Here is a 13,167-nt window from a genome sequence, read left to right as displayed (position 1 = left end):
GGACGATGACTTCGTGGACGGCGACGGTTGACTGTTTATCCGTCGATGGGATCTACGTGGACGAGAGATTCATGGACGAATGATGGGACTCCTTTGTCGACGAATGTTTCGTGGAGGCTGATTTCGACGACGAAGATTTGGTCGTCGATGACTAGGTTTGAAGTGTTGTTGTCGTGGACGATACGTGTTTCGTCAACGACTTGGTCGACAATGGGCCTCTCTATCGCTATAGCCGCTTGTAGACGGCTTATCGGTTGACGATTGCCCCCCCAACCCCTAGGTTTTTTTAAAACGCCTTCTTACCTTTGGAGGTGATTTTTTCCTCGGGATGCCGTTTCTTGTGGTCCCCAGAGCCCAAAGGGGGTATTTCCACCTTCCTCTTACTTTTATGAGAGGGAGAGACACTATTTTCCACTGAAGAGGCCCTTCTTTGAAGTTTGCCTCTTAGATGGTTTACTATAATGTACAGGAGCTGTCTTGGCAGATTCTTCTTCAGAAGATAGACCTTTGGCTTCTAAATGTAAAAAGTCTTCTGTGTCAGTCCTGCAGGGTTTTGTTGGAAAAGTCCGCAAATGTCACATTTAATGATATCATGAGGATACAGGCAGTAGATGAATTGCTTAGGAGGATCCTTTATGTAGAGCAGTTTCTTCATGCACCTCGTGCAGTCCCTGAACAGGGAATGCTTTTTGGCAGTTGGAAGTTCAGCCATGATTTGAGGAGGATTTCACTCAACGAATTTTAGGTGAGAAAAAGTATTTTCTGAGCCCAGAAACAGAGCAGAAAGAGTTTGATCAGGAGATCGCAAAAAGATATATTTTGAGATAATAAAATATATCTAACAGGAGAAAGATTTCGAAAAAAGCTCAGAGAGCTGGAGGATTCCCTCTGTCAGACTGCAGTGAAAAATCGGAAGATGGCTGACTGGGGTGGAGCTTAAGCCCTGCCACCTCATTGGTTGGGGCCATAAAGGACCAAAGTGAGGTGGAGGGACTACACAAGTGAATGTCTCGGATCATAATGGCCAATCTACATTCATATTTTTATGGAAATAATGTGTATATTTAACATTTTTTATAATTATTTAAATCAGTGAGGATTCCCGGTCTGACGATAGGGAATAGTCAAGCATCTGAATCTATGAACGATCCAATGTTGGATAAGTCCCAGTACTAAGCTTCTCTGGAGGTGCTTGTTCCCCAATCTACACCCAATCCTTACTGTTAACATTATTTCAAGAATAGTTCTAGGATGTTCAAGTTAACCTTATGCCTGGATTGGCACTCCCCTAAATGTAAAATAAATAAATACAATTTTGAGCATTCAGAAAAGCAATAATTATTGTAAAGGTACAAAGCACACAATCCTGTTTACCTGAATTGGAAGATGTAGGTGTAGATGGTGCCTGACCAGAGTCACTGCAAAAACAATGAGACATTTTGTAGGCAAATGTGTGAGCAATCACTATTACAGATCATCCCCCAAATGCAAATCATATTCCTGGGTAAGGTATCAAAGCATAATGTACAAAATCATATTTAAGTCTAAAGCAGAGGCTACATTTTCTCGAACAGTCAAGATTGTTGAAGCGGAAGAGAGGAGTTGACAATGATCTAAATGAAAAAGTGCGAATGAATGGCCAGCCCAAGGTTTGGGATTGTCTTCAAGGCTGGCTGGCTATTATTAGTCCTGCTCCCAAGTGAAATAAACAGAAAAAAGGCCAATAAAGGAAGAGGGGAAGAGAAGGCCGCATTGAAAAAGGGAATAAACATTGTTCCATTGCCTTTATTGTTTTTAGATTTACATAAATGTTTTCAATTTAGGGAAACATTGGATTAAAAAGAGGCTATTTGAATTTTTGATATGCCAAACAAGTCCCCAGCGTTTGCTTCAGCAAATAGCCAGTGTTCTGCAAATGATACAACCCCCTTCTATCCACTCAAATCATAGAAGCTTGATTAGAAGAGATGTGCAAGACATGGCAAACAATGCATAATTTCACCACATACTTCCTGTAAAACGGATACTACTTCCTGTAGTGTCTATCTGCGCTTTGAAAAGGGAAAATGGGAAAGCATGCATGTGCACTAAAAAGCACTTTGTCGGACGAACTGTGCAAATGAGGTTATGTTACATTGCAAGGTATTTCAATGTATCTATTATAATCAGAACACACATACACAGTCTACTCACCATTGGCTTCACCCCGTCACTTCTGCTAGCTAGCTCTTCCTCACCACGTCTCCCCTATTCCCAATTCCCCTGTGGCAGGTATTATATACTACACAGATTAACACTTTTTTTTCTTTTTTTGAAGAGCTTGCTTTAATTTATTTAGTGATCAAAGTTCTTTCAGAAGCACATTTTCTATAAAGTGCACAATGACACATTTCCGCCCAGTTGGCAGTCGGCTGTTGGTGTGTTCATTGTCAAATATTTTTAACTTAAATACATGGAGGATCATCTTCTGCAATGTTCCATTCACAAGTATGGTTCATTCGTCGACCGCTCCCATGTTCGGGGAGGTACTCCAGGTAAAACGGGTTTTGGTTCAATAGGTGCAACCTCAGTGTCTTTGCTTTCAGTGTGCGTTTCTGAAGCAATGGCTTTATTTGGTGACATAATGATCAAAGGTGGGAATGTCTCCCGATGCCCATCCCGTGTACAGTAATAATTATCTGCAAACTTGTGACTAGGACCAACTGGAAGTAAAGGTGGGGGGGCTGGGTTATTTTAGATATTTCACTATATCGTATTTGCAGTTTGGCCTGAAGATCACGCCCTGCAGCCCAATTCCGCAGCCGCTGGATGAATTTTGAGGCCGACGCCATTTTTGCTACCAACACATTTTGAATTCCTTTGGAGCCATGCATGCTGTTCACGGTTTAAGGATACGTAAAACATTTACACTGTCCAGAGAGTTTCACTTGTTGTAACAGGAAAAAAATACATAGTTGCTGAGTTCGGGATCTACAGTGCATTCATAGTTGGGTTTATTTATTCATTTATTTGTTAAGCGCACTAAGCCCAGAGGCATCAGACAGACGTATCGGAGGAAAAGCATTGAGACACAAAAGTTCATGGTATTTATGCAGTAGGTGAAAAAGAGTTTTAAGTTTTTTCCTGAAGGACCAATAGGATTACTCCGATCCCAAGGCCACGTGTAGAGCGCTCTAGTTTTTGGCAGGGATGACCTGGAAGCTGTATCCCCTCTTCCCCCCGATTTCTTCCTGCTAAATCTGGGGGATGGTCAGTTGGTTAGCGTAGGCTGAATAGGTGGGCTTGAGGAGTAGGCCTCAGCACATTTTTCCGACAGATATCTCAGGGCAGTGTTAGCGAAGGCATTTATGCGTGATGGCTAAGGTCTTGAATAGAACGGATGGGTAGGCAATGAGCCCTTGATCTTGTAGCAGAGATGGGCTCACGTTTTAATATGTTCAGTGCTGCTCTGAGTGAGTTATTTTGAAATTATTTGGTTCTTTGAGGAGACACAGCTAATAAGGAATTACAATAGTCCAGTCTCGATCCAATAAGTGCTCTGGCGACAGTGAGGCAGCTGTCGGAAGATAGGAAGGGTCTACAGGCGTTAATTAGTTTCGTAGTGTAGTTCAGCAGAAGAGGCAACTGTGTTGTCCTGCATCAATAGAGACAAGAGTGTAGTCTAGATCTGCTCCCAAAGTCTTGACGTTGGCTGGAGACCGGGATAGAATTGCCCTCAATGGTAAATGTTTTGTAGGCATGGTCTAGTTTATTGAGCAACCTTTGGGAGCCAACCAGTAGAATTTGCGTCTTCTCATTATTAAGGGAAAGTTGGTGAGAAGCCATCCATACCTGGCTGGAGTGACCGATTGAATGCAAGTTGTCAGAGCCCAAAGAGTAATTTTAAGTGAGCGGGGGTAGGATCTGTGTACCGTAAGCATAATTTGTGTAAGAGATTCCCTGGGCATCTAGTAGGTCAAAGAGTAGTTTCCTAAAAATGTTGTGGAGGGTGGGGGAAACACAACCCTTGTGGGACACCATAAGTGACAGGGATCGGCAGGGCCGAGGCTGTGTAAGAGAACACCCATGGATCTATCTGATAGAAAGGAAAGAATCCACAGGACTGATGCATGAATTAACATTTGAGGTTTCTAAAAAGGTTCATTGGTGATGAGGCTAGCTAGAGTGTGGATGCTTTTGGTGGGTGGTGGCTTTATCCTGTGAATTTCCCTTAGTCTAACTGCAACTAGGGTTATTTAAATTTGTAAAAAAACAAAATTGAACAGCCTACATACACTGGGCCAACTGTTTCAGAACAATAGGGCCCTCACTTTTGAAGAGTGTAAACAGGCATTTGGTGTAGAGGAAAGGGATAGATTTGAACACTTGCAACTGCACCACTGGACCACACCCCCAAGGGTAGCCTGCCACGGGAAAAGAGACCACCATCTTTGAAGACTTATTCTTCGGGGATCCCCACAAAGTCAAACTGGCAACAATATACAGGGTCCTCAATAAGAATAGATACAAAGCCACACATATATATATATATATATATATATATATAACTGGATGGGAAAAAGATATAGGGAAGCCCATAGATGATATTGCATGGTATAACATATGGACGAGGGCCAATAAAACATCCTGAACATCCGTGAAGATCTGCTCTCCAACCTGGACTCTAACATGCCTTCTGTCCTCATCCTCCTCGATCTCTCTTCTGCCTTCAACACGGTCAACCGTTCCATCCTGCTCAAACGTTTCTGTGAAAACCTGGGTATCACTGATCAGGCTCTGGCCTGGCTGACCGCTTTCCTCTCGGATTGACCCTCCCAGGTCCAACTTGGGTCCTTCCTATCATCTATCTTCCTCTCTACCTGTGGTGTTCCCCAGAGGTCTAACCTCACGCCCTGGCTTTTCAACCAATACCTGGCAGCTCTCGCCCACTGCATCACTTTCTGCTCAAATTTCCAGTGCTACGCTGACGACAACTCATTTTCAGGCTGCCCACTGCCACCTCCTCTCCCTCTCTCATCTCGGATTGCCTAACTGCCATTCAAAATTGGTGTGCCGCCAGTGAGCTTTGTCTGAATGCCAGCAAGACAGAGATCCTCCTCATCGGAACACCTTCACCATCCTTTCCCCTCACTCTCTGGCCGGCCTCCCTTGGTCCTCCTCCTACCCCCCACCTGCGAGGCTAAGAACCTTGGGGTCCACCTTTGACTCCACCTTTTCCTTCTCCGCCCACATCTCGGAGGTCTCTAAAAAGTCACATTTCCTACTGCACCTCCTCAGAGGTACTCTGCCTTTCCTCTCCTTCCCCCAGAAGCTCATGGTATCCCAAGCGCTGGTTTTCTCTAGCTTGGACTATTGTAACAGCCTCTTTCTAAATCTACCTGCCACTACTCTCCGTCCACTGCAACCAATCCAGAACAAGACTGCGAGACTTGTCCTTGGCCTCAAGCCCTGGGATAGTATCTCTCCAGCTCTGAAATCTCTCCATTGGCTCCCAGTGGATGCAAGGATTACATTCAAAACCCTCTGCATTGTCCACAAGGCTTTCTGGGGCCTGGGTCCAAAATACCTTCAGCTACCCCTCTGCAAATACCTACCCTCGCGAGCTCTTTGCTCCTCTACCTCCAACTCCCTCAGGGTCAGTCGTTTTTCAAAGAAATGAGCTGGGGGTAGATCTCGGCTCTGGAACAGCCTCCCTGCCACTCTAAAACTTGAGGAGAACCAACTCCAGTTCCGGAAGCACCTCAAGACCTTCCTCTTTTCTTCTGCCTTCACCCCCCCCTCCCCTGCTGATCTGTTCTCTCTTGGCACCGTGCACCTGGACACCCTCTGTCCTCCGGGCCCAGGTACCTGCTCACCCTGCCACCCTCCCAAACTGCCTCTGGGCCACCCCTTGCACTGGGGTCTGTATCTGTATCCATACAGCCCCCCCTTTTCTTCCTGCCGTTATCTGACCTACCCTGTCTGCTGCCTTGAACCTAGCACTTGCAAATTGCTGGCTGCACTACCACGGTTTGTTGCCTTTATTATTTATTTATTGTTATTTATCTGTTTCTCCTCTGCTTCGCACTTTCCACTTCTCCCCCTTCCATGCACTTTTCACCTCCTCCTCTCCCAGGCACTTGCCCGTTCTCAATGTCACTGGGCCTAGTAAGATCGCTGTTTTGTTCTCCCCTGTTCCCCTCCCTTGCCTTGTCACGCTCTGAAACACTTGTGTACGAGCGCGATAGAAATAAAATATCAATATCAATATCCCAGGCGGTCCATTTACGTGAGAATGGATTCCAACTGATACTCCGATTGTACCTTACCCCCGAGCGATTACAGAAAATGTCCCCTGCGATCCCCCGCCCAGATGTTGGCGATGCAACGCACCGTTAGTCTCCTTTTATCACATGTGGTGGGAATGTCCCCAAGTACAGACAATTTGGCGATTTATGAACGCCCAGATAAAAGACATCTGTGGATTCGAACTGGAAATGGATCCATTGATCCTCCTCCTGGGGAATGAAGACACACAAGGTCATTACAAATTATTGGCTAAAAGGTCCAGGCTGGTGACCTCTTTCTTAGTGGAAGCTCGGTTGGTCATCTCACGACACTGGAAATCACAGGACGTGATGGGTATGAACGAATGGTGGGCCAAGGTGTGGTATGTTGCATCAATGTCTAAAATCGAAGCGGCTATGAAGGCTACTCCGGCGAGATTCTTGTCAGATTGGGCCCCACTCATTACATTTGTGAATACAGACTATAATCCTGGTATTCACCATAAACCCCACAAGATGGTCTCCTTCTCGCTTTATAGAGCCGTACACTACCTGTCAAACTCCCGGCGAAGGAGGCAACCTCTTGCAGCAGTCCCCTCCCCCCCACTGTTTTAAAGCACATAGGTCATAATAGACCCACACAGAAGGTGCTATTGTTCTATTCTAAGTTAAATTAAATGTAATATGATTTGTTTATTTCTTTGCCTATGTTGTAATTTTTATATATGTTTTCTTTTACCCCTCTATTCCTTAACAAATAGTGGATCATTTGTAGAAGCAAGGTAACAGCAAAGTTTTATCGATCCGATGAGTATATGATTTCTGAGAAAGACATTACAGGACTGCATCACCATGCTGCCCTGCACTGTTACTTAAGGAGTCTGGAAGAATGTAAATGGCAAGCACAGTGGGGGAATGGGGAAAGATAGTCTTGCAATATTGATGATGTACCTGTATTGTTGAAAATGACAAAGTTAAATTGCAAAAACAAAATTGAAAAAAACGGAACGCGGATACTTTCCTCAGGTTTTCTACACCATGAAACGAAGCTATGCAGAAAGCTTGCAAGAACAGGGCAGACATTACAGGCACTCAAAAATAATAGTCAAGGATTTGAGCATGTGTACCTTTTAATTGTGTAGTGAGATGCTCCCTTTTCCAACACAGGCCTTTGTGCAAGTCACCATTTTAACAAAATCCATTTATGATATTTCGAAAATGGAAAGTTTCAATCAGCGACTATGGTGTAATAAGAGTAATAAGACGTTCTGTTATTGTTTTGAGGATTATTAACTCTTAAAAGTTCACTCCAGCACATACACATTTCCTTACAGACCCTGCCCAGTTTACTGGTGAAAACCAAATATTTATTTTAGGAATTTGGGCATGGTTGGGCTGTTCACCTGTGGCATGAATATTGTGTCTATTTGTATAGTCCACCTTTAAGCACTTTGCTTTGGCAGATAAGGAACTGGCGGCAGAGATGGACACATATGCTCAAAATCATAGTATTTATTGTTAAGGGCCTCATAAAACCATATCTGAGGCAGTACAAAAATGACGCTCAGTATAAGGCTGTACCACCTGATAATGAGGGTAGCATGGACACAGCAGCCATGCTTGGCTTAGGAGGGAGAGAAGATGTAGCTTGGTACAAAGAAATTTTAGCATACATAGAAACAAGCAAACACTATGCATTGTAAAAATATAATTTATAAATACATGTAGGCCAAGATCAATCATGGGAAAAGGTAAGTACTATCACGTATCATACGGTATACAAACCAAAGTATAACCTTGTTAGGAACAGCAATAAGCAGTTCAAGGGGAGTCAACCCGAAAGATACATTCAGAATGGCATAAAGCTATTCTTGGGGAGTAAAACAACAGTAGTTAGAATTTTAGAATACCATCAATAATTCAAGGGCAGCAGACCCTATAGGTCCAAACATATAGGTTTTGGACACAGACACACTTAAATTGAACTTTTTGAGTCAGACTTTATTTAGTTTTGTTCAGGTAGGGAAATCCCACCTTAGCATAGAGCAATTTATGCCTTCTACTATCCTGACATTTAAGTTAATAAATATCTTTTGTTTGAATCTGGAGTCTGTTTGTGTCTTGCTGCCTTCTGAATACAGAGTTTGATTATGTCAACCGTGCTAGGTTGTGGAGTGTATTTGGAGCCATGAACTGCCCGGATGCTTTGGTGGACCTAATGGAAAGATTGCACCACTGTACAGTGGCCCAAGTTAGGCGTGGAGACTGTGGTCAAGGCACTCCTACTTTCCAGGTGGAATGTGGGGTGCGCCAAGGCTGCATCCTGGCCCCCTACTTTTCTGTCTTTTTACCAACGGCCTATATGAACATCTATTGAAGTCCTCCTCTGACTTCCCTATGCTAGCCAACAGGCCTCTGCCTTTACTTGCCTACGCTAACGAAACAGTCTTACTTGCCCCCACCCCCAGATCGTTACGATTGGTCAATGGCTATTCTTGCTTTATGGACACTCTAGGGATTAAGACAAATGCCTGGAAACCAGCAGTCATGGTTTGTAGTGGGAGGAAGCCGCCCAAAAAGTGTTTAGCTATCTCCTGGGGAGCCAATCCCAAGAGTGAATCATTTCGACTATCAGGGGGTGAGATATTCAGCAAATATAGGGGCAGTGATAAGATATGGCATGGAGCTGTGGGATTTTGGGAAATTGGAGCCTATTCAAGCGACTGTGAATGGTTTTTTAAAGAGCATTTTGGGGCTGACTTGGTCTACCACCAATGTTGCAGTTCATCAAGATGGCTTCCAGTTTTTGGGTGATCTGGCCGCATTCTTACCGGTCAGCCATTGGCTAAGGATTTGGGGGAATACTAAAGCTTTTTTGATTCAGGAATCAATGAGCTACTTGGTGTCTAGAGACCTCCATTCAAAAATCCCATGGCTCAGATATGTGAAAACAAGGTTGGCTGAATGGCTGTGGTGTCATATGGCTTCAAAGTTTGCAAGAACAAGTCTGCTCTAGTCTCTCTTGGTCACTGTCTTTGGAGCTCATGAAGCCAGCTAACAGGTCTTATTTGATAATTACGTCTCCTGTTCTTCAAAAATACCGGAGCTGTGCCAATCACCCGTCCCAGCGCTTTCCTGTCTCTAGAGGCTGTTTTAACTGCATTCATCTGAGAGCCGTGACATTGGTTCGGTCCAAAGGAAGTGTGGACCAGTCATTTCACATTTGTGGCATGTCCAAAGAAGACCTGGCTCATTTTTTTTTTGTCCCACATTCTCACTGATTAGGGATCAAACATCGAAGCCTGTTTTGCAGGGCCAGAGCTTTCGTTGTTATAAGCCCGCTTTGTATCATCTGTTACGGGCAGATTTGGCCCAGCAGGTATGGGCCGTTTTGATGTCCCTAAACCGTGTTTTATCATTAAGAGAACACCTTTTGAATTGTCTGTTCATGATTTTACAGTTTTGTTTGAAAGTTTTTAGGATAATTTTATTTGTTTAATATTTTATAGATAGTATGATGTAATTTGTTGTGTTTTTATGGTATGCAATCTCTTACCAAAATAAACTTATTTGAATTGAAACCGCAAATATCTAGGGACCTCGAGACAGTGTGCGGTGCATGGTCTTCCGAAGTCCAATTCCTGCTGAAACTTTGGTGGACTCCTGCTGGACCTCCAGAGACGCGATTAGAATCCCTGAAGTCCCCTCACCAGAGTGCAGGACCGAGAGAGTGAAGAGAAATCGACCAGCGATATACTTTCTTCATCTGGTTCCTGTAAAAGGGCGGCAAATCCACAAAGCCGCGAGAAGCCTTGATGAATTCTTTTTTGGAAGCTATTTCTGACAACTGCTCCTGCAAGTTCCCATCCGGTGTCGGTTTCTTTTGTCACCGGACCAAGATTCCAGGGACCGGGTCCTGTGCTGCTGCAGCATGAATGAAGCCATCCACCAAGGAGCTCTTTTCTGCTCGTTAGCATAGGCCAGTAAAGGCAGATGCCTGTTGGCTAGCATAGGGAAGTCAGAGGAGGACTTCAATAGATGTCCATATAGGCCGTTGGTATAAAGACAGAAAAGTAGGGGGCCAGGATGCAGCCTTGGCGCACCCCACATTCCACCTGGAAAGTAGGAGTGCCTTGACCACAGTCTCCACGCCTAACTTGGGCCACTGTACAGTGGTGCAATCTTTCCATTAGGTCCACCAAAGCATCCTGGCAGTTCATGGCTCCAAATACACTCCACAACCTAGCACGGTTGACATCATCAAACTCTGTATTGTGAAGGCATCAAGCAGCAAGACACAAACAGACTCCAGATTCAAACAAAAGATATGTATTAACTTAAATGTCAGGATAGTAGAAGGCATAAATTGCTCTATGCTAAGGTGGGATTTCCCTACCTGAACAAAACTAAATAAAGTCTGACTCAAAAGGTTCAATTTAAGTGTGTCTGTGTCCAAAACCTATATGTTTGGACCTATAGGGTCTGCTGCCCTTGAATTATTGATGGCATTCTAAAATTCATGAAGGCCAAAAAAAGGCTCTTCCTTAATCTTAATGAACAGGGAGTGTGCTATTACCAAATAAAGGATCAGTGCCTGCTCTGCTGTTCCCAGGCCTGACCTAAATCCCAACTGAATAGGGGAAAAGATGTTTGAGCTCTGGACTCAAGATCCTAGTCTTTCTAGAAGAGCCCCTCCCAGGATCTTAAATACTGAATACAGCAAAGAAATCGGTCTGTGGTCATTAAAAGATTAAAAGAATAGGTGAGGGGGGAAAAGATTTCTACTCACCGAGGGACAAGAAAAAATAATAAAGTCCAAGCAAAACGTTCAGGGGTTGACACAGGGCAGGAAGCGTCATCAATATGAAAATCTTACCCAACATGTAGGTGTTAGAGAAAGCTAGGAGTAGAACTCTCCAAACTGATCTACTGATACGAGAATCCACAATTACACAGCAACCCAGCCCACCATCTCTGCAGAGTATGCGGTCATCGCCATACGAGTAGTTTACACTGATCAAACTCCTCAGGCTTTATTTTAAGATCTTACTGGGAGCTGCCATTTACACTATAAGGAACAAACATACAATTCAATAATACCAAATGTAAATAGAAGATTGCATGTAGACAAGTTAACTCAAAAACATACATAACATTGCATAGTGTTTGCAGCGTCTTGAAAAACAGAGGGCTCCTCAGATTTGCCTTCTTTAGACCTCTTCTCATTTATCTGTTGATTCTCCTTCTCTCCTTTCTGACAGCTTGACCAACACTCTTGATCTCCTTATCCCTCCACTCTTTTCTTTCCGTCACATAAATGATCTCAATCTTGACTGACCCCTCCCCCTCCGGGCGGCTCGGCAGGCTTTATGCTGTGTCGACCGACATTGGTTTAAGACCCTGGCAGCCGTTAATCTAGCCTATATGTCTTTTCTTCATACATCTTATGATGCTTTTCTCCTCTCCGCTAAGCAACTTTACTTTAATTCCCTCTGACACTCTCTTCCCACCCCCATCATTCTAAATTTAAAGCATGTCTTCTCTCCTTCTGCCTCTGACCCAGCCACTTCCTCTTGTCTGCCTGCGATGTTCATAACTATTTTTCTTCTACAATATGTCTCCTTCCGTCTTCTAGTTCTTCCTTGTCACCCACATCCTCATACCCAGTTGCCTGCACTTCTGGTGCTACTATGTATTCCTTTCATCTACTTTCTGATTTGGACACTGCTTGTTGCCTTGCTTACCACCCTACTCCTGTTCCAAGCAATCTCACTTACTTCTGCCATTTTCCATTCCTTTCAAACACGCTTATATTCTTCAGATTCTTAAGAAACCCTCGCTTGACCCCTCTCTCTGTTCTTTCGCCCTATCTCACGCCAACCTTTCATCTCTAAGCTACTAGAGCACATTGTTTATACTCAAGTTTCTTCCTTTGTTAACTTGCACTCATTCCTTCCTTCTTTCCAATTTGTATTTCCAACCTTTTCACTCCGAGACTGCACTACTGGCTGTAACTCAATACCTCTCCTCTTCTTGTTTTCCTTGACTGGTCAGCCACTTTTGATACAGTAAACTACTCTATTCTTCTTTAGTCTCCTTCACATCTTGGTTTTCAGGATTCTGTGTGACTAGTATCAGTCTTATTTTACTGATAGTGCTTTTTCCGTTTAATTGGTCTGGTCAGTCCTCTACTATTTTCCCCTCTTTCTCACAGTGTCCCCCAAGGTTCAGTGCTCGGTTCACTTCTCTTTTCTTTATACACCTCTCCCTTAGGGGCGGTCATCTCTACTCATGGTTTGTCCTCCTTCTCATACTCAAAACACTAGTCTCTCAGCCGGTCTTCTTTCTAACTAATCTTGGATGTCCACAGTTTTTACACCTCAACCCGTCCAAAATTGAGGTCCCTTTCTTTCCTTCTGCTACTGTTCCTCCACCTTTAAGCCCCCCTCCAATCCCTTTCCCCATGCATCCCTCCTCTTGCCACTGTTGCACGCAATTTAGGTGTCCACTTTGACTATGCACTGTCCTTTTCCTCTCTCATATCCGTAATAACACGCTCCTGTTTTCAACTCTAATATTCAGAAGGGTCACTGCTTCCTCACTTTGCAGGCTTCTAAACGGATCACCTCTTTAGCCTGGTCTCGCCTTTGTTACTGTACTTGTTTACTTTTGGGTCTCCCTGCCTATAGGCTCGCTCCTCTTCATTCTAGCTACTCATCTTCTATTTGTATTCTTTGTTCTCTCTCCCATATGGACTACCTGCACTGCTCCAAATCATCTTCACTGGTTATCTTTTGATGCCAGACTTCACTTTAACTTTCTATGTCTGGTTTATACATGTCTTTATGGTTTTGCTCCTTCCAAACTCTCTTCTCGTATTTCCTTCTATTCTTCAACCCGT

The 13,167-nt window shown here is 43.9% G+C and overlaps 1 protein-coding gene across 1 annotated transcript in view; it reads right to left on the bottom strand.

The window, feature by feature from the left end:
• Positions 1-13,167, bottom strand: part of TADA2A (transcriptional adaptor 2A) — a 426,671-nt gene that overhangs the window by 113,268 nt on the left and 300,236 nt on the right. Inside the window, exon 13 of the mRNA XM_069614669.1 lies at positions 1,375-1,418. Coding sequence (XP_069470770.1) covers positions 1,375-1,418 — 44 coding nt within the window. The remainder of the gene's footprint in view (positions 1-1,374; positions 1,419-13,167) is intronic.

Source organism: Ambystoma mexicanum, chromosome 9 (genome assembly GCF_040938575.1).
Source record: "Ambystoma mexicanum isolate Mex_15411 chromosome 9, UKY_AmexF1_1, whole genome shotgun sequence".
NCBI classification, from domain to species: Eukaryota; Metazoa; Chordata; class Amphibia; order Caudata; family Ambystomatidae; genus Ambystoma; species Ambystoma mexicanum.
The sequence above is the reverse complement of the archived record's forward strand: the minus strand, read 5'-3'. Positions and strand labels throughout refer to the sequence as shown.